Source organism: Lissotriton vulgaris, chromosome 3_1, assembly GCF_964263255.1.
Source record: "Lissotriton vulgaris chromosome 3_1, aLisVul1.2, whole genome shotgun sequence".
NCBI classification, from domain to species: Eukaryota; Metazoa; Chordata; class Amphibia; order Caudata; family Salamandridae; genus Lissotriton; species Lissotriton vulgaris.
This window is the reverse complement of record NC_141689.1, coordinates 1,231,194,453-1,231,217,011: the sequence shown is the minus strand read 5'-3', so window position 1 is coordinate 1,231,217,011 and position 22,559 is coordinate 1,231,194,453. Positions and strand designations below refer to the sequence as shown.

The window sequence follows — 22,559 nt, the reverse complement described above, 5'->3', positions numbered from 1 at the left end:
ATTGATTTGGGCGGTCATGTTGAGTTCTTGTTGATGATAATCCTGAGGTTCTTGGCATGGGTGGTGTGTGTTGCTGTTGGTCTTAGCTCTGTTGGCCACCAGGTGGAGCCCCAAGGGGATGTGCTCTTCCTGAAGATCATGATTGCTGTCTTCTTGGTGGTCAGCTTTAGACAGTTGGTCTTCATCCAGTGGGCAGTTTCAGTCATTCAGACATTGAACTTGATCTGGTTATTGGGTGTCTTGTTTGTGAGGGAGAGAATGAGTTGTGTGTCGTCTGCCAAGGAGAGGACATTGATGTTGTGAGAATGGATGAGGCTGGCTAGAGGGATCATGTATGCATTGAAGGGAGTTGGATTCATGGAGAATCTTTGCAGAACTCTGCAGATGAGGTTGAGAGCATCCAAGGTACACAGTGCCAGGCTAATTGACTGGGTCTTTCCTGTCAGGAAGGAGCAGATCCTTTGGTGTGTGTCCTTGGCTTCCAGTGTCATGTAGGCGGTGGATGAGAATGGAGTGGGAGATTGTGTCAAATGCTGCAGAGAGGTCCAAGAGGAAGAGGGATGTCAAATTATTATGATTATTAATATTATAAGGAGCTTATAAAGGGCACTTATACCCAAGGGTGTCCTGGCACTGCACACTGACTCCCTGGAATACGAGGGGTTTAATCCCTAAATAACCAAGTCTTCAGCCCCTTTCTAAAAGAGAGGAGCTCCTGGGCCTTCCTAATATGTGCCGGCAGGCTGATCCAAGCCTTCGCTGCACAATAGGAAAAAGTATTTCCTCCCCAACTGGCCTTTTTTATTCGGGGCACCACCACTAGTCTGCTTTTGGCGGAGCGCAGTGCTCTCCCGGGCACATACCAATTGAAGCACCTATTCAATAACTCTGGGCCACTGCCCTTCAATGCTTTGAATACCGTGCACAGCACCTTAAAATGAGCTCGTCTGGATACCGGCAGCCAGTGCAGTTGCTGTAGTCCCTCTCTTACTGAGGGAAATCTTGGAATGCCTGTTAGCAATCTCGCCGCCACTTTTTGTACCATCTGTAGTCTGTACAGCTGTTTTTTTTTTCAGATTTAGGTACAGACTATTACAGTAGTCCAAACGCGACAGAATAAGGGCTGAGACTGCTAACCTGAAACCATCGGCTGGAAGGGAAAATTTTATTTTTCTCAATATCCTGAGGATATGGAAGCATGCTGAAACCACTCCACTAACCTGCTCCCCAAAATCCAGTTTCAGGTCCATGATTACGCCCAAATTCTTTGCCTTGCACGTGGGGACTGGTGGCTTCCCCAGTGCATTGGGTCACATATCCGGCGTCCAGATGTTAGGATTATTCCTGAATATCATGAACTCGGTCTTCCCTGCATTCAATTTGAGGCAGTTCGAGGCCATCCAGCCCAAAATGTCTTTCAGGCAATCATGGCACCTCGCAGCCATATCCACTTGCGACTCTTGTTGTATGGATAACACGATTTGTGTGTCATCTGCATAGGAAGTGATTTGCAGGCCAAAAGATCTTATCAAGGCTGCCAGCGGGCTGACATAAATGTTGTAAAGCGTGGGGCTCAAGGAAGAGCCCTCTGGTACCCTGCAAGTGAGGACACAGGGTTTGGACTACAAGCCGCAGATCAACTGTCTGGATTCTGTCGGCCCAAAAAGATTTCAAGAGGCTCCAGGCAGTGCCTTCCACCCCCACCCTCGAAAAACGGTCCATCAGCACCCCATGATGGACCATGTCGAAGGCTGCCGACAGATCCAACAAAATCAGGACAGCCACCCCTCCCTGGTCAACCGCAACTCTAACCTCCTCTATGGCCTTAATCAAGGCCAGTTCCGTGCTGTGTCCTGCACGAAACCCAAACTGCATGGGGTCGAGTGCCCTGGTTCTCTGAAAAAAAGAACTTAGTTGCCTATTTATGGCCTTCTCCAGTAATTTAGCTGGAAGCGGGAGGCGTGATATGGGTCTGTAACTATTGGAGTCATTTTTATCAAGATTAGGTTTTTTTATTAAGGGAAGGATAGAGGCGACTTTACCCCTCCTAGGATAGTTACCCGAATCAATGATGGTGTTGAACACTGGGGTAAGTGTAGTAGCAATGACCTCAGGACAGATTTTAAGTACCGCCCCTGGGCAGGGATCACTAGGCGCTCCCAACTGGGCAGCCCGCAGAAGGCCAATTACCTCATCCGTCTGAAGCGGACTAAAACTCACTAATCTATTCGAAGCCAACCTCACCCTAGCGTCGAGGCTAATTGCTGCTTCCCCTGCCTTTCATTGAGAATTGGAGAAGGAGGAGAAAATCCCTTCCACTTTGTTCTGAAAAAAGGTGGCTAGCGATTCGCCCAGTGCCAGACTACTGTGTGTGATGGGTTTGGTGGGAATCGTAAGCTTCAAAATGGTCCTAAACAATTCTCTGGAGGAAGAGTTGGCCTTTATTTTTATCTGATCAGCAAAGTAGGCTTTTTATTAATTTCTTGTAGATAATAAGGCTATCTTTATACTGTTCTTCATTATTGGAACTGTACCCATTCCTCCATATCCTCTCAAGCATTTTGCTGTCAGTTTTGTGTTTTTGCAGAGTATCGGAAAACCAAGGGGCAGAGGGCTGGGTCCGCTTTGGTGTAAAGAGTTTAACTGCCGCAAATTTATCACATGTCCTCACAATCCACTTTGAGTACATCTCCTCTGCTTTGTCTACATCTGCTGGAATGCTGGGGGTAATTAAGGTTAGAGAATTGCCCATCTCAGACCCATCTATATTTTTCCATGCCCGGATATCAACCTTATCCCTTGGCTTGGGGTCAGCCTGGATCTGAGACACTTGTGAAAGCGTGAAAATAATAGCTGCATGATCTGTCCATGGAAGCGGCAAAATTTCCAATATGTCCAAACCGGAGTTATTAGATAAAATGCCATCCAGGTATGCCCTGCTATGTGCGATGGTCCAGCAACCCTTTGATCTAGCCACCCTCCGTACATGAGATCCATAAGTCTCTTATTATCTGGGTCTGAAGCATCTTCCAGATAGAAATTAAAATTTCCCATGATGGTGAAGGAGTTCGAGCACAGTCCATCCTCCAACAAAGCGCTGAGCGAGTCCAAGAACGCACCTCTAGGCCCTGGAGGACGATATATCAGCAGCACTTTAAAGGTATGTTGGGGGGAGAGGCGGACACTAATAGACAGAGCTTCTCATGCTTGGTTGGAGGCTATAGAAAAGGAGGGCTCCAGACTGCTGTGATAAATAACAGCGAGCCCTCCCCCTCTTCTTGAGGGTCGGTCCAGTGTGTGACAAACAAAGTTTACAGGCAAAGCCTTCACAATCTCAGGACCTGAGGTGTTATCTGTCCCTGCCTCCGTAATAAAAGCCATCTTGATCTGATGCTCTTCCATGAACAGACTGCATTCCAGGCTATGATTAACCAGTGACCTGGCATTTAACAATAAGCATTTCCATAGGGGAACTTCTGTCCCTAGGTTCAGCAGGCCCTTCCCCTCTTTGAGCGATGCATTACTACGGCAAACTAGAATATCCTATAGGGGGCATTGACAAAGCACACAATTATGGCCAATTCTTCCGGTCTTGTGCTAGGTAAAAACCTAGGGCAACAAGCCTTCCCACCCATATGCTGTGGAGAGGTCCAGGAGGAAGAGGGACACTCTGTCTCCTCTGTTCAGTGTCATGCAAATGTCATCCATGGCAGCGATGAAGGCAGTGCTGTTGTTTTACTGAGTGGTGTCAAGAGATTGGTGGTCATCAAGGTATTTGGTGAGGTGCTGTTAATGATTTTCTCCTAGACCTTTTCCCTAATGGTAGCAGGGATATCCGTCTGTAGTTGGCAAGGGTTGAAAGGTCGGCTGAGTGTTTCTTCAGCAATGGGAGGACAGTTGCGTATTTCCAAGCATCTGGGAACCTCTTTTAAGAGGTGGCCGTGTGCATGGCACTGATGGGTTGCAGTCCTCATGAGTAGGAGTGGTGGGGACAGGAGTCTGATGGGGCCCCTGCGTGGATAGCCTTCATGGTGGTGGCTGTTTTTTCTGGGGTTATGTTGGGCCATGTGGTTAGCAATGGTTCTTTGGCTAAGATTGAGAGGTGTTTGGCAAGGGCTTAAGGGTTGCTGGCTGTAAATGGCAGTGATTTTGTTGCTGAAGAATTGAGAACTATTATTATAGATGTGCTGTGAGGGTGTGGTTGAGTGGTAGGTGGCCGATGGTGAGGCCAAATCTTTCACAATGGCGTATATTTCTTTTCTTCTGTTTGTGGTGGCGTCAATGTGGTCCATCCGAGTTGCACATTTGGTGTTCCAGATCATTTGGTGGTAGCATCTTAGGGTGCATTTGAACATGCTCTGGTCTGCATTTTTCTGGCTTATTCTCAATTTGCGTTACATTTATTTCCATTGGCGTTCCATCAGTCTGATTACCTCTGTGTACCAACTGTTCTGGGGTCTCGAACTTGTTGTACTGCCTGTGCCACGAAGTCAGTGATCAGATTCTTGAAATTCTTGATGGCTTTGGGAAAGATGCTGCTGTGTTTGGGTCAGTGAGTGTTGAGAGCGGTGTTCCAGTTCTTGTCAATGATGTTCCTGGTCTGGCAGTGCTGCATTTGCGCTAGACTGGGGCGGGTTATGGTGAACTTGATGAGGGCGTGGACTGCCCAGGGGACCGGTGTGGGTTCATCAGTTAAGATGTTGTCGAAGTTGGTGAAAATAGGGTCTAGGAAGTGTCTGGCAACATGTTTTACTCGTTGGGTTAGGCCCAGGTTTCTAAGGTCTTTAGTCAGTTCACTTGATTTGGGGTTGGCGTAGTCTTCCAGATGGAGTTTGGCTCTGTGAGTATGAACTAATTGCCCAAATACACTATTTTTTAAACGTTTTCCTCAAGCATTCTCAGGAGGAAAATTATTCCATACTCAAAACTGTATTAAAAAAATACATTAAGAACTTTTGAAATCTCCCTGCTCTTGCAGTGGGTTTAAAAAAATAAATAAATAAAGTGGATAGAACTAACTCCACTATGCACCAAGCCTGAACCATTACTTCATACCATTACTAGAGGCCATTCCCCTAAAACAAATATTCCTGACCATGATCTGGATTATAGGGACAGTCAGGCAGAGGTACGAATGAGCGGACAGGCAGATGGGTGCTTTACCAGTGCTTGACTTGACTGGTAAAGGGGAAATTCCAGTTTCCATGACCATTCATGAAAATTTAGGCCTTTTGTGCAGGAAGACATATTTAAGGCAGATTCATTAGTTTAATGTAGATACTCATTCAATTCCAGGCCTCTCCATGGGAAAATCACTTCTACTGGGTGCTGGAGGACTTACATTTTAATTTCATATGATCCTTGCCTTCTTTACAGTAAACACCTTTATGTCACACTCCTGAACACACTCATACAGATCCTTGCCCTATTTGGTAAAATCATATGTATGCAACAGTATGATTTAGGGTTTCCCTTACTCTAGGAGTAAAGGGCTGATTTAGAGTTTGGCAGTAAGGGTATTCCATCGCAACAGTGACAGAAGGTAAGCTATTCAGCCGTCAACCCAGTTTAGAGTGGGCTGTAAGATGGCTTTTTTCACTGTTCTTATCCGGCAGCGAGGGACAGTAAAAAATTTTTAAAAAACGACCCCCACACCTTGAGAGACAACCCACATTGTGTGGAGGTCATAAGTTTGACTATTTGCAAAGAATAACTCCCAACTTGGGAGTTTGTTTTTGAAAATAGTAAACCTTTCTAAAAGTTTGATGGCCGGCCGTCATGTTTGACAGAGCCATCCAGTATCCATCAGACTTTCACAACACTGACAGGAATTTCCAAGACAGCAGTTCCTAACAATGTTAAGACATGTCGGTGGTGCCAGTGGGCTTCCATTAATTTGGGGTCTGGGACGTTCCGATGTCTGTCAAGGCAATGATGTAATTTACCCTGTCAACCTGACAGACATTTCTCTGTCATCTAAAATCTAAACAGGCCCTAACTTATGTTCACCTTTAAGGTGGCCAAATTGCTCCAAGAACGGTCAAGCACTGGAGCCAGTCCAGGTGTTTTCTATCTGCAAATTGTTGCTGTGAAGTGTAACTTATATTGTGTCAAATAGAGCAAACAAGGACTAAAACGGAAAGAATGCACAACTTTGCTAAATAAAGTTAGAATTTAAAACCACCTAACACATTTCAAGAGTGTTCTAGTTTGCTCCACAGTTTTTCTGCAGTGATTGGTATTGTTTTACAGCACCAAAACCAATACTTGCATTTTGCCTGTGCTGATGAAGCAAACATTGCATTTTGTTGTTACATAATTGCAATGATACTCACTAAACGCAATCTAGCATTTACAGAACGAAGTGCTGTTTAGCACAATATAACCTGTTGAAACAGTGCAACTTTTAACTCCATTTCTTTTTGTGGAATTCAGTACTGTTCTGCATCCACAACATTACACTTTTATACATTTAAACAAAATACAAGCACCGACTTAGGCAACCACAAAATAACTGTGACTGCTTCAATAGGAAAGCTGAACAAAATTGAAGTGTTGCCTCCCAGACCATTAAATACATTTTACTTAAAGTAGAAGAAACCAAAGCATTGGCCCCTCTGTTATCTTTAACTTGACCTGCTATTACTTCACCCTTTCATCCAGGTTGTGCACTCCTGAATATCACATTTTCAGTTACAGACAATCGTTTCCCACTGTCAAAGGTGGTGAAACATTGCACCTCCACTTCATCAGCTTCTTGTTCTCACTGGAAGAAAGAGGCTTTGAGTGGAACCAAGATCAGGCAGCTTTGCTATTCACCATCGCAGCTGCTGGCTTTGCTAGCAGTGGGCTTGTAAGGAAAGCTTTGGATAATGTTCTTGTTTTTAGCATTTATAAATATATGTGTGTTTATTTTATTGTAACTTAAGCACTGCTTAGAATAGATGCTCTTGTAATTTAGCATATCGACCCACTAACTGCAATACAGACGAATAATGTACTTTTTAATTGACATAGCCAATTCAATTATATAAATTGACGATTGGTTAATGATATTTGATCGCTTTCACTCGGTATGAGGCTTCCCCTAAAGAACTGCTGATGATTGGCATGAAGCGGCCTAGCGAGGGCTGTGGGCAGGGGCGGGTAGTTCAGTCTCTGTAACTTGATTTTAGCATGCTTCAACAAGGTTATAATAAAGAATAAGTGAATTACTCTTGAACACAACAAACCTTGTTTCCTCTAAGGATTCATCTTTTCTGCTAATGTATTTTTCTTGGTGATCTGTGCAACCTCCCCCCCCCCCTCCCTTCTCCCTGCAGTGAACACGCACGCTTTTGAGCATCAGGTCTTTTATTTATTTCTTTACGATACAAAAGAGGTAGTGGTGCCTTGCATGGAGCGCATCAGGATCTAAATTGCTTTCTTTCCTCATGAAAGGCGAACAGTTTTTCTCGTCAGCCAACAATACTCTTTTTATTGACCTCTGAAGGATGAGAGGCCGAGCCAGCCCTGTTGTAAGCTATCTGTATCTTTGACTGCAAGGTCACAGAACGATCTCTGCAACAGGAGCATTTACTAATGGAGCTATCACAGGGAAAGGAAATACTTTATCCCAGTTTTAACAGCTTTTTTACAGCCACATAGCCTGCAATCCTTAAAACTGTAGTGTGTGCAACAACAAAAAAGAAAATCGTAAGGTACAAAAGTAGATTGTAAGTCGGAATGCCTTTCTGACTTGCTACACACAAATTGCTAATGATTGCAAATTTCCAGGACACAGTGAAGTGAAAGACCACATCCAAAGACACCCCGTGAAAGGCAGCCCAGGAAGCCGAAACACCCCTCATGAGACGGGCCAGCGCCCCTGAAGGACAAGACAAACCAGAGCCCTAATGAGGCAAAGAGATAATGGACTTGATCCAACGACCCAGAGTAAAGCGAGAAGCAGCCTTCCCATGACCAACCAGGCCAAACGTCACAAACAGGCTGTCCAAGGAATGGAAACCTGCAGACCGGTCCACATACACGGTCAAAACACGCCTCACATCAAGAGTGTGCACCAACTGATCAGCAGAAGAAGAAGGAGAAGGGTAGAAAGAAGGCAAGACCAACTCCTGAGAGCTATGGTGTAATAGCCCTTGGTAGGAGGGTGGGTGGAGCTTAAAAGCGTTTCCGGTTTTGTTTCCTGTCTGTGGAATATACCTCTTGTTTTATGACTGGGTCGAGGACGAGTAGAACTAAGAGTAATGAGGATTGCCGGTAGTAATCATAAAATTTAAAATCTTTTTGCACCCTCTTCCCTAGCAGGGTTTCAAAAGTTTTCTAATTTAAAAGTGATTCCTGTGGCTCAGACATTTTTAGCTGTTTACCTTGTGCTATAAATAAAAGAAGTAATCATTATGGAATTTATGGTGCTCAGACTCAGTTTAAGATGACAGACTCGGCTTGTCTTGCTGTGAAGGGCACACCACTTTTTCACATTGGCGTATGATCAACTCTATAAAGCATCCTTTCACTCATTATTCAATACATCATTTCCACAGCCTGAGTTCACTCTTAACAAAACACGGCCACAGGCTTGATTATCTTATTAGGTCCTGGCTTGAAGTAATATCCAAAAACATGGCTGCCAGTAGGATAACATGAGTCTTTCTACACTTCCGACTTTGGTGACATCACCGGGCTAAACTATCAGCAGAAGACATCCACTTCTGCTGCTTCATTTATCATGTTCTTATTAGTATTACCAACATGTTTTTTTATATTTGGAAATGTCAGTTTAGAATGGATGGCTCATTCTTTCTTTCCAGTGGTGAAACTTGTGACCTCTGGCACATCACATTTTGTCAGTGGTATGCATTCTGTTAATTGACCCATCGTACTGGTTTAATAATGAATGCATAATTTTTCTTATTAAATCAGCGGATGTCATACAGTTTATCTGGAAAATAAAGTCTCAAATGTGTTTACATTTCTCTGACTCACCAAGTAATAACAATATTTTCTATGTAGTGCCACAACACCACACTGCTAACGTTTCCAGGGGCCAGATGTACATAAGTTATTCTTTGCGATTACCACATAGTGAATTCTGCGAATCGGGCTATTTGCTAACCGAAAAAAGCTTTGTACATCTGACCCAAGGTATTGTAAATTATCAGTAGAACTATTACCCAATTTAGTGATTCTCAATGCACAGACTTTATAAAGACTAAAACCTGCGTAGATCTTGCTACGATTTAAACTTGCGATCTGCCATTTACCAACCGGATCACAGGCAAACATCAGACTCACTGAGACATCACATGTCTGTGTTCATGAGATACACCATTTACTGCTGTTGCTATTCTGGAACTTTGTAGCTCTCCCATATGCAAAATCCATGAACAGAGGTCTCAGATCTAAGTTATATTTCCTATTGCAGCTACAAAATATACTGAAATTTCATGTGGACGTTGCAGTACAGATACAAGGTAGAACTATGTGCTGCAGCAAGATATTGTCAAGAACTTTGAGCACTACAGCATGCAATCAGGTTTGTATCCAAGGACTGATTTCCATTCTGAGTCCCATTTGTTTATCCGCAACTCCATGTACTACAACTAAAAGGAGTGCTGGTGCTTGTCTAGGTAAAATAGTATGTGAACCCCTCCAGCATGCAATCTGCCTTGTTTCCAAGATCTCTCATTTCATGACAACGTTTGAATAATGCTATAAAACAAAGACATGCACTGGAATGTTGAGAGCTCAATTGAAGACAATGGCTCAGGGCTTATATTGGATGGTATAGACCTCCTCTCCAGCATTCCAATGTTTACCTTCGTGTTTCTCCCTTTTTAATTTAGAACATTCTGCCTTCAGTAGCTAGAATGTTCGGATAGCGTTAGAGCCCTTCTGTATTGGGCAAAACCATTTGTGAAAGCCCTTCTCCCTCCTTATAGGCCCTCGCCTGTAGTTGGGTACTTTAATTCAGATTCAGGGACTTCAACAACTGGTATAGCCCACGGCAGCAGGCTATATTCAAAGCCAGACCAATTGAATTTGCCAGTATTTGCATTGTGCATGGCATACCGTATCTTGTTAAGGAACAAGGGATGCTATCCTGTAATCCTTCCACTCTGAATGCAGGGCTGGAGGTATGATATCCTTCACAGGCCTTTATCCCTGCATTGGAGGCATTGGTGAACAGAATCCCTGTCTCATTAATATCAGTGCATAAGGATGCTGAGACCCATATTGGATGCACTTTTTGCACTGCAGTGAATACTGCAACCGTTGAGCAGTTCAGAAATGGCAGTTTTGATGTAACCCAAGATTAGTACATTGTGACCTTCAAGTCTGGGGGGACAGTCACTTATAGAATTTTGCAACTACACAAATTTTGGGTCAGATATACAAAGAGTACGAATTATATCTGAATCACTATTTGGAAATTGCCATTCCATATTTATGAAACTTTTTGTTTCATACCTGTGATTCTTAGTGGGTCAAAAAACGACCTGCTTCCTGAATAATAATGAGGTAGGTTGCAGTTTGCGACCCATTAGGAATGCCTGCCATCACATGGATAGTGGCCAGCTGAGGTCAGTAGACCCCCCTGTCAGTGATTGCCTTTAAATAACATTTTTATTTAGTTGATATTCAACCTGCTTTTCTTCAAAGGAAAACGGGATATGTTTCAACAATAAAAAATTAAACATTTTGTTTTAATTTTTAGGAGCCAGTGGTCCCAGGGACCACTGCCTGCTGTTAAAACATGTTTTTCCAACATTCACAAAGAGGAAGGGGTCCCATTGTGAATGCCTTACTTGAGTGTGTGGAGGATACATACAACTTACTTTGCGCCGTGAGGGGAACGGCATGCTGTTGTCCTGGGTCCCTGCTTCAATTGCCGTGAGGGGAACAACTTGCAGCGCCAGTGCTGCCGCGGCCACCGCGAGGGGCAGGGACTACAATCCCCAGGTGTCCCGGCGGCCACGCACGTGAGTGACGCTACCAGAGCGCCCGGAGGCGCTAGAAAAACGAGGAACGCCTCTCTCCCCGCGAGTTGCGCACAGGAGCGACCAGGCGAAGGCCGGGCCAAGGGCGGGCCAGTCTGAGCCCATCCGAGACAGAACGAGACTGGGCTGGGCCACCCCATTTGCTCTTGACTCTTTCTATTATTGTAGGGGGCCCTACGCATCAGCTGGTAAAGTTGAGGTTGCCTGATGATTATTTGTTGAGAATTGTCTCTTTAAGGTTGCATTACAGTACAAGAGCATGGCTGCGAAAAAATCCAAAGGGGACAAATCTGGTAACAAGGGAGGTGGAGGGAGCATCATTGGTCCCATAGATGCATTTATCACCATCGCCGCTTCGGCCCTGGAAAAGGAAATCGATCATACAGTTTGCCGCTTATCTCTCGATCCTATGTTCGAAAAAAGACCTTCGTTAGGGAACATAGCATCAGTAACGTCTCCGGCCCAAACCCAGTCTCTGAGCGCCCCTATAACCGATATACTCAAGGAGCATTCTATCACCTCTGACATTAGTGGGCTTGACACTAGCCTGGTCTCCTATATGGCCTATCCGAGTTTTGAGACGGGGGCCAGAAAAAGTATTGAACAGAGAATTAATCTTTTAGCCGCCCACAAATCCTCAGAAAGCACGCCGGTGTCCGCTTTAAAGCGTAAACGCAGTGGTATTAGACAGAAAGGGGGGCTCATTAAGAGGACGAAAGTTACATTACCTAAATATAGGGCATGTGCTCACGAAGATAACAACAATACCTCGACACAGGGGGAGTCACCCGGCCTCATACATAATAGCTCTATCCTTGAAATAACTGACAATGTACCTAGTGACACAGTGGATATAGCTCATTCATTAGACAAAATTGAACATATGGTCAAGTCTCTTATCCTTCCACTTGTAGAGCGTTTGAGGAGGATAGGTACCCAACTTGAAGACCTTCATAAGGTTACCCTGGCGAACTCAGAGATGCTTAAAATAATGGCAGAAGCAAAACTTTCGCCGAACAGTGCACCCACCCTGTCTAATCCCGCTAAAAACATCCAGAAGCCTTCTCCCAAAGAAAAGCTACCTAAAGGGTCGAGTGCTTCTATTGAACAAGGTGGGAATTTGGCCAAAAGTAAGACCCCCCAGTCAGCAAATCAGGAGTTTAAAAGCAGCATAGCTGACAATAATGGCCTGGGTACCTCTGAGGTGCCAGTGAAAAAAGACAACGTAGCAGACCAAGTAAAACCGTCGGCGTCAAACAACCGGAATAACAATAACGGAGTTGACCTGCCGCAGGAGTCTTTTCCCCTTGTGATCGTATTAACTGGGGTGTCAGGGTAGAAACCTATCACGAATTAAAAAACAAGGTGATGTTTTGGTTGACAAGAATCGGCCCCTCAGACCAGATCTAAATGGGAAAATCATCAATGTCAGGAAGTGACCTGGGTGGGCCATAAAGCAAAGTATCTAGAGGGAGACTGCATTATAGTGAACTTTAGTAATCCACAAGTAGTGCAGTTCATTAGTGGTTTCCCGAATCGGGACACTTTTGGTGGGATCCTGTCCCTTGATTTAAGTTACTTTTACCCACTGCCCCTGTCATGGCTGGCAGTGTAAATTTTTCCAAACCATTTCAGGGAACAAACTATGGCCAAAGAAGGCACTGTATCAACACTCTGCCAGTATTCAGCACTTTTAGAGGTCACCCACATAATAATCTTTATAACATGCATCAAGTAGGTAACCACTTTAATGTCCCCATCACCAACCGTTTTGATGCATTTTCTGATTTGGAATGGATAGATTGACAAGAGGGGGGAAAAGTGATAGCAAATGGAAATGAGATCCTCATCTCTCCCCATGTAACTGACAATCGAGTGAACCTGTGCCCCTTGGAGACGGCTGAGAATTCTGTACCAGATATTCTGAAATCGGTCGACGTCTGCGACTCTTAACAGGTGTAAACTATATATCAGATAGGCTGGTCACTCCATCCAGTAGTGTAATTACAAATTTCATAACATGGAACATCGCAGGTATTCAGAATAAAATAGATGACCGATTCTGGAGAGAATCTATAGGGGCAGCAGATATCATTGGATTACAAGAAACTTGGGACACAGGGAATATCCTCAGTTTGGATTGCTACACTACGTATTTTCTTGCTGCAGTGGCATCACCCATGGGGAGGGCGAAGGGGGGGCTGGTTACATTAATTGCAGCAACTATCCCCGGGACTCACACTCAGATAGCCACTGGTTCTCCTTATTGTTTGGCAGTTCAAATTGCCAGTAAAGGGGTTTGCAATATTTTAATTGTAAATTTTTATAATTCCTATGATAGAGCCACTATGATTGACCATCTGGTTATTCTTGACCTCTTCTTGACAGACTATAGGGAGGCCAATAATAATCATTGTATGATCCTCCTCCTGGGAGATTTTAATATCCATGGGTGCCCAGATGAATGTTCGTCATTTGACCGGTTAGGCCCCCCTGAGCGGGGTGATATCCACTTTGAGCACTCTGCTCAGGGAGACCTCCTTGAAAAGATTTTGGCTGATCATGGTCTGATGCTCCCACAAAGGGAAGACGAGGAGACACCCACTTATAAAGGTAGAGGTAGTTGCTCCATCATTGATTATATCTTTATCAGCCTTACGCTGGGGAGCAAAATCATTAGTTACTCTGTGACTTGGTCACACTTTAGTGACCATAACTCAGTGACCCTCAGCATTGCAGACCTAGTTAGAAAATTCTGAAAAATGCCAAAACAGGGTCGATAAGCATGATCTTTGCCTGACAGATCAGGCTCGTAGGATCAGATGGAGTAGGATCGTTCCTGAAGACTTTTTAAATAATCTTTCAATTAACAGAGGTATGGAGTTGCAGACATGTATGTACCCCGAAGCAGGGGATAATGAGGTCTTAGATGATTATCTTAAAATTTGTACTCAGGTAGCTGCGGATCTTAAACGTCCTGGTAAAGCAAAGGACTTCAGGGGGGATGGCTGGTTTGACCATAAATGTTCACTAGCCAACCAAAAATTAAGGTCCGCCCTGAAATGTAAACCTGTTGACAATTCCTACGTGGCTTCCTTAAGGAAAACCTACAAAAGTGTTGTGGAAGCCAGACGACGAGAAATTAAGGCAGTTGCCTGGGAAGAATTAACCTCTATTGACATGCTAAAGAATAGCGCAAAATTCTGGTCTGTAGTAAATAAACCTTATTTTCATGACCCATGTAACAATCAATTAGATTGTGGTATCCAGGAACAGGAGTGGTTCTCTAATTTTAAATCAGTTTATGAAGGGGTAAATACAGGTGAGGATGATTTATCCACCCCTATTTCTTACTCGTATACTTTATCGGTCACTGAGGTAGAGGTGGCAGAAGCAATCGGGAAAATGACTAGTAATAAGGCCCCAGGTCCCTATGGCGTCCCTGCCGACCTCTTTAAAGCAGATGTCAAGCTATGGTCCAAAGTTTTAACCAATGTTTTTAATAGAGTATGTAAATCTTGTATTCCAGCTACCTGGTCTGAATCAGTCATTGTACCGATTTTCAAAAAAGGTAATAGAGGGGAACCTAGTAATTATCACCCGATCTCCCTCATTGACTTTGCAGTGAAAGTCTTAGGTCGGGTGGTTTTGAGCAAACTTACAGACAAACTGGAAAAATCGAGTAACCTTTCTGCCCTGCAATTTGGTTTTAGGAAAGGGCGAGGCACAATAGACCAAAGCCTCAACCTCCATCTGCTAATCAGGAATATATAAATTTGCCAAAAGGGGTACACTGTATATACGATTCATGGACCTGTCCTTGGCCTTTGACCGAGTGACCAGGTCCAAATTATGGGGCTTACCTCTAAAGTTAGGAATTGATGAAAATATCGTGTATTTCCTAGCAGATCTGCATAGGGACCTCACTGCCACAGTTAGATACGACCGCCAGGGCAACTGCACGGGTAAGATCGGGATTATGAACGGGGTTAGGCAGGGTTGTATCCTAGCCCCGTTACTATTTACCCTCTATATCAATGAACTAGGTGCTACATTAGGGGAGGCATGTAAGGATCTACCGAGGGCAGGCAAGTCTTTTATACCGGCATTACTTTATGCGGACGATGACGCTCTTTTAACTCGCACACCAATAGGGTTACAACGCCTTTTAAACTAATTTTATGATTTTATGAAAGCATTAGACCTTAGTGTCAACTTTTTGAAGTCCCATGTAATGGCTGTGGGTAAGAATGGCAAACAAATGAAGACCCTGCATTGTGAGGGAATGTGTTGTCCAAGGTCTCAAGATTTCCTTACCTAGGGGTTATTTTGGATGACAGCTCCACATGGGTGCCCCAATTAGCAGCGAAACGCAATGTTTTTGCCAGGTCTACTTTGGCCGTACTTGGTTTTGCGCGGAAACTAGGAGTAAAACCATTACAAGCAGTTTTGAAAGTTTATGATGCTAAATGTATCTCTTTAGCTATGTATGGGGCTGATTTATGGGGCATTAAAAATTTTAAGATGTTACAGATTGTAGAGGACAAGTTTTTGAAGACTATTTTATCGGTCCCCTAATCAACCCCTGGTTATATTGTTCATCAAGAATGTGGGGTGGATTATTTGGAAGATCTAATAGCTATAGCACCACTTTTAAAATGGATTGCACTATGGTTGAACCCTGAACTGGAATTAAATCACGAGGTTTTGAGGGACTGTTTAGCCCTTGAGCATAGTAATTCCATCCCCTGGCTGAACTATGTCAAAAAATTAGCTGACACATTAGGTTGTCCAGAACTGTTTGATCAGCCATTTAATTTAGTTAAGGGGGATGTGAAATAGGCTAAGGAAACATACAAGCTCAGAAAGGGTCTGGACAGAGAAGACAAGGAGCTGACCAAACCATCTGTAAGGGCTCACCCGCTATTAATAAATTCCAGTAAGTTAGAACTATACTTGAGAACGGTCAATAACGCTAATCACAGATTTCTGTTGACCAAGTTCAGGTTAAACAAATTTCACCTCCTTTTAACTGAACGTCCAGGTTGGACTAGATCTACAGACCTGGAGATCTGCCCTTGTGACGGATTCTCCATTATGGATACCACGCACTTTATGTTTTTTTGTAAATATTTTAACTCAATTAGAAAACAGTTTATCCGACCTCTAATTTAAAAAAAAAGGGTTAGACAAGTTAAACCGGCCCTTATGTACCTTCAGCTATTGTCTAATATTTGGGTGATTTTTAATGTAGCAAACTTTTTGACTGTAGCTATGAGACTAAGGAAAAAAATTAAGTGGACCTGTTGTAAATAGTGGATTTTAGAATCTGTCGCGCAATGTCCTGTTCCGTGTTGTGTTCCCTTGTCTCATAAATGCTTGCTAATGGATGAAATTTATTGTAGTGTATGTACTGATAGTTTTTAACTATGTATTGTATTTTGGGCTTGACTTCTGATGTTTGTGTACTTTTATGGTTTTTGCTATGAACCAAATAAAGTATTTCTGACTGACTGACAGAATGCCTTACCACCAACTTTGAGTTGAAGGTAACCTATCAAGATATTGCAACCACATTTTGGTCGCAAATCTTGACACATGACACTGGAAATCGTTATTTGAAAAGGGATACCTTAAACATGGCAAATAGCGATTTCCTCACCAAACTGCGATTCTGGAGAATCACAGGTTGGAGGTTTTGTACATATGGAAAAAATAAAATTTCCGCCACAAACAGCCCATTTTTACTAATCAGGACAATTATGATAGCAAAAATGCTTTGTAAATAGGGCCCTTGATTTCTAAATGTGTATGGCTTTTGTTGGACTGTTCAATGGTATGTCATAGTACAATGCCATAGGATTGTTACATTTAAAATCCAGTTGCTTGTGAATAAATTGTACTATTAAACTGTTCTCTTAATTTTATTCACAGAGGGAAAATTGGAGGTTTTTCAACTAAACAAACTTCTAACATCCATACCAGAGTGGACAGCATTTGGGGAGCTTGCAATTTTGTACAACTGCACAAGAACTGCTTCGGTAAAAGGTATTGTTCATGCTCATATCTTTTACTAGTGCCTACTGCTAAAAATCATGCACTATATAACATAATGTTAGCAAGGTTTTTGAACATCATTCCTTGTGTTGGCTCGGCATACACCTGCCCTTTTCCACAATGAGTTTAATTGAAATCCAGTGTCAAAGAATTTATTAATTTTAATGTCATATTTGTGGCGCCGCAGCATAGATGTGGGTCCTGAATATTGAGTATGGAATACCGTTATTGCTTATTATCTTTGTCAACATATTGAGAACAACATTATTGCCAGTTAAGTGTATGGATTTTCTATACATCAGTCCATATATATGTACATAGACAATATATATATATCCAAAGTATATAAATGAGGAGTTCATAATAGTCAATCTATACTTCCCTACAGGCACTTACCTTTTGTTACTTTTGTCCTTGATATTTTTGGTTCAATATATAAAGTAAAAATTACCCCCTGCTGCACATGATAAGGATATTGTAAGTCACTGAGAAGTTCCTTTATAATGTTATGGAACTTCGAGGTGCCTTGCAATATCTTTATTATGTTTGCCTGGGGTTACTATATCCCACAGAGCACATGGTCACACCACCACCATTCCACAAACCACTTAAAACCGTGGTGGGTAGCTCTTTCATATGAAGGAGCGAGCATGTTTGCAATCATGAAGAATAAAAATAAAACCTCTAGTGCAAAATTAAACATATCACAAACCTGTTACATAATTGTTGCAAACAGATATTAGAAACTGTTCAGTACAAGTCTGTTTTTTTTTAGGTCGATCCTGAGCCAGCGCGCAAGCGCTGCTCTGGGGATGATCTGTGGTAGTTCAGTACGGAAGAGAACCCCCACCCAATCCCCTGCCCCTATTTTTCATCGGCTTGTGTCTATGGGGCATATGTAGATAATTCACTTTTTGCGATTCTCAAATAGCGATTTTTAAGGAATCGCTATTTGAGAATTGCAAAATGGAATGTAGGTAATAATTCGCAATTTTTTTGCGAATCCCTAAAATTCCTTAATTGCGATTAGCAAATTGCGAATCGCAATTAAGGAATGAGTGTCCCATTCATTCCTATGGGCCAAGAGCCCCATAGGAATGAATGGGAGTACATTCTCAAATTGCGATTTTCTTTGAGACAACCGCAATTTGAGAATCGCTATTCCAAGGGTGCCAGGGTGTTCGAAGGACACCTTATGCACCCCTGGAATGTGCTTGTAAGTACATGTGGCGCACAGACATGCCCTAAGGGCATGTCTGTGCGCCACATGGCACTTTGAATTAAAAAAAAAATGCTTTTTGACAGGAAATCGCAAAATACCATCTACTTGGAGTAGGTGGTATTTTGCGATTCCTTATGCCCAAATCGCAATTTAAAAGGCACCCCTACATAGCATTTAAGGAATCAAAACATTGCAATTCCTTAAGTGCTTGAGCAAAATAAGGAATTGCAATTTTTGCGATTCCTTATTTTGATGTGTGGCACCTACATTCCAAAACGCCGTTTGCGATTCTTCGGGGGTAACTTTAAGCCGCAACTAATTGAGGCGCTGGCATTGAATGTCGCTCTAAACATCCATCGTGTCCGTGTACAGATTGCAGATCCCGTGAAACTACGGCATCGTCGCTCACTGGATTGAAAAGGAACCGTGGCTGCCACAACAGGATTATTTCAAGCGGCGTGCGCGTGTGGGTGCAGCAGCTGGATGGCTGCTAATCGTTTTAGCCAATAGTGGGCCTGTGGTAGTTTGGAATATGTGTTGGGCTGGAGGAAGGAATACTGGGGAGAATCCGGGCTGGGCTGTGAGCAATGGAGCTAGGAGAGTTAGCTAACATGTATAACCATGTTCATACAGTTATTCCGCATTCTGGAGGAACTAAAGTGCAATTTGGTTGTATGTAATCATGCCACAGGTTCAGATAATTTTTCAAGAGAAAGAATGATATCCGACGCATCAAAATGAATGATTCCTATGGTGTATAACTATAGTTCTCATCATTGGTCCCCCTCTCTGCTTCACATCAAAACAACATTGTCTTTGGCAGTATTGGCATATTTAAAAATTCTACTGCAAGAAACAGCAATTACCATAAGTAATTTCTACAAAATGCAGATGTTGAGGGAAGGGACAACATGAAATACCAACATGGTTTACCTAATGAATTTGTCTAGGAAGGTAGCTGTGATACAGGTCTTTGATTTGTCCAGGAAGGTAGCTGTGTAACAGATCTTGGATTTTAGAAGTCTGAAGTGTCAAAACGGTGTTATTAGCATGGTATGACTGCACCTATCTTAGGGTTGAAAGACAGTCACCTTGATAAAAATAGGGATTTGTGATACTGAGAGCAAAAGCTGATATTTCTTATGCACAGTATTTAGCATTGGATGGAAATGATAGTGCAGCTACAAGAGCAAAGCGTGCATTCATCAGTGACACCGATTGAGCTGGAGAGGATAAGCATTGCTGCTGGTATATATGAAGCTTCATTGAAACTTACAGACACATTTCCCAAAGCTATCATCTCTGTTTGAATGCTTTTCTATATGTATTTATAACACAAAGAATGATAACAAGTCATTTATCGCATCATTCCAACCAACCAATATCCAAGGTTGCTAACTTACTTTTTACAAAGAAACATACCATGAATGACCCAAAGTATATCAAAAAGCCACAAAAACATGCCATAAACATACAGCGTATTGAAAATTAAAGGAAATAGAAAACCTAATTGGAGCGCACAATGTGAAACATTTTAAGATACAAGGATGTCAGATTTGGTGACTAACCTGATTTATAATCTTGATGTCCAGTTAATCATACAGAATAGAGTTTCCATCGTACTGTGAGAGGTCACTGTATAGGGTAAGAACCCCCCCCCCCCCATGTTAGAGAAAATTGACCTAAGTTCAATAGTGGTAGTGAGGCAAAAAGCTTAGATATAATGACCAAAACTCTAGGTCCTTACAAGAATCATATGAGAAAGGGGCATGCTATGCTCTCAAGGAAAGAGTCCTTGACTATGGCAAGTGAGTAGCTGAGCCAATGTTTAGTAGAGAGATTGAGACCTACAACCGTGTTTGTTTCATATAGGAACACAATTTCAATGGAGGGCCTGATAGAACATAAACCCGGAAGGTTGAGCATCCTTCAGATGTCTTCCCGGAATGTAGTGAGAGAGGGGCATGACCATATATTATGAATAATATCACTTCCCAGTAGACCACACCTTCAGCAGTTCGTAGATGCGACCGATTCTGCTTCGTTGAGCTTTACAGGGGTCAAATACCATAGGTGGATAAGTTTAAAATATCCTAACTTAAGTTATGCTTCACTCAGGTCTTGATCGTGAATAGAGGGTAGGTTTATAATGGCTGGCATAGACCTCCTCTCCAGTATTCCAATGTTTGTCTTTGTGTTTCTCCCTTTTTTATTTAGAATGTTCTGTAGACCACTTCTGAATAGGTTGTAGGGGTGTAACCCGACCACCTGTGACTCAAGTTACTGCGTGTGGGCTTCAAACATAACTCTTCTATGATCAAGTTAGTAAGGGGATGATGGACGGAGTGTTGCAACAATGCAAGAACTCACCACCAGTCAACTGATCTGGGTTTAATCCATCATTCTTTAGCTCACGCCACCACCCCAGCATGTCTTTCCTGGACCAGAAAAAAGTAGTCTGGGACCGGTTTCTGGCTACTGAGCCGTCATCCGCCAGGCTAGCTTGAATACAGTGGCAAAGTGAGCAAGGGACCCACGTCTGGGCATACCCTGCCAACTTAGGGCGAACCAAGCAAAACCTAAGGGGATGATGGACGGAGTGTTGAACAATGCAAGCACTCACCCTCAGTCAACTGATCTGGGTTTAACCCATCATCATTCTGTAGCTCACTCCGCCACCCCAGTTTCATTTCATCCCTGGACCGGAAACCAGTATCCGGGGACCGGTTTCTGGCTAATCAACCATAATCAGCCAGGCTAGCTTGAATCTAGTGGCAAAGTGAGCAAGGGACCCACCTCTGGGCATACACTGCCAACTTAGGACGAACAAAGCAAAACCAAAGGGGTTGATGGACGAAGTGTTGAACAATGCAAGCACTCACCCCCAGTCAACTGATCTGGGTTTAATCCATCATCATTCTTTAGCTCACTCCACCACTGGAATCAAGCTATCCTGGCTGAAGATGGGTGAAACCCAGAAACGGGTCCCAGGATGCTTGTTTTCAGTCCAAGGAGGACCTGGCTTGGCAGTTTGGGCTGGACTGTTCCCATGAGGCACAGGGTCAAGACTGATTTGCATATGGTTGGGTTCAAACTGGAACAGCATGGTGAGCAAAAAAACGATGGATTTAGGCCCAGATCTCTGTACTGGGGTGAATGTATGACATTGTTCTGCATTCTTTCCATCAACTGTTATTTTTGAGTTTCTTGAGTGAGACCTATTTCACAAAATACTAATGTATAAGTGAAGTTTGCATTCAGTTGGGCATTGCTTTCAGCTTATTGTTAAGACAACTGTGAAGTTGAGTGTACATCCAAAGTTGGTTCGAGTCAAATTGGAATTCCTTAGAGAAGGTCTGATAGTCTTTCAATGTCAAGTTCGTCATGTTGTGTTTAAAAGTACCTATGCCCTTAGAGGGGCATTAAGGCCAAATGAAAGGACATATGCCTATTTGTAGGTCTACATTGAGCTAGATGAGGGAGCCAAGATGTAGGAAGCCATTGTATTAAAGCCATTGGTGATGGACCTCCAGGTTGTTACTGACGAGGTCAATGTCTGGTTTGAGGGATCAACAGATCCCTTATGCTTTCTGTAGAGTACCTGGGCCCCCCTTGCACCCCTTTGTAGGTATCTCTCTATGATTCCCCAGTAGGGGAGGTTTCCATGTCGTCCCGAAAATGGTGTGCCAGTTGTGATAATTGATGTGCAGTACAATAATGTTAGATCTAGGGGAGTCTTAGTCCTCTGGAGACTGTATCGGCATATCTTTTAGGTATGTTGAGTCTGGATCATTCGTCCCCCAATATTAATTATTTAATTTGTCTGTCTAAGAACTGCAGAGTGGATTGTGGAATGACCAATGGCAGCATGCTCAAGACGTAGTTGAATCTAGGTGCCACCTTCACCCTAATAATTTAAATTCTGCCCCCCAGTGAGAGTTGAAGATGGTGCCATCTCTTGAAATCACGTTGCATTTGATTGATTAGAGAAAAAGTGTTATCCATGCTTGGGATGTTGCTGCTGATCAGGATTCCTAAATATTTTATTTTGGAGAGGACCCATTTGAAAAGAAAGCCAGACAAAATGCCTGTTGTGGTCACCCTCATGATAGGCATGGCTTTGCTTTTGGACCAATTAATGGATCATCCTGAAAAGGTGAAAAATGCTGTGATCAGTGACATCAGCGTCTTTAAGGACACGTCCTTCAATGAGAGGGTGAAAAGGATGTCTTCTACATGGAGCATAAGTTTCAGATCCCAACAGATGTCTTAATCCT

At 43.0% G+C, this 22,559-nt stretch overlaps 1 protein-coding gene across 2 annotated transcripts in view; it reads left to right on the top strand.

The window, feature by feature from the left end:
• The window catches only part of PRKG2 (protein kinase cGMP-dependent 2), an 898,053-nt gene that overhangs the window by 313,327 nt on the left and 562,167 nt on the right, over window positions 1-22,559 (top strand). For both annotated transcript variants that reach the window (XM_086963161.1, XM_086963160.1), the window contains exon 3: window positions 16,938-17,051. In XM_086963161.1, coding sequence (XP_086819287.1) covers window positions 16,938-17,051 — 114 coding nt within the window. The remainder of the gene's footprint in view (window positions 1-16,937; window positions 17,052-22,559) is intronic.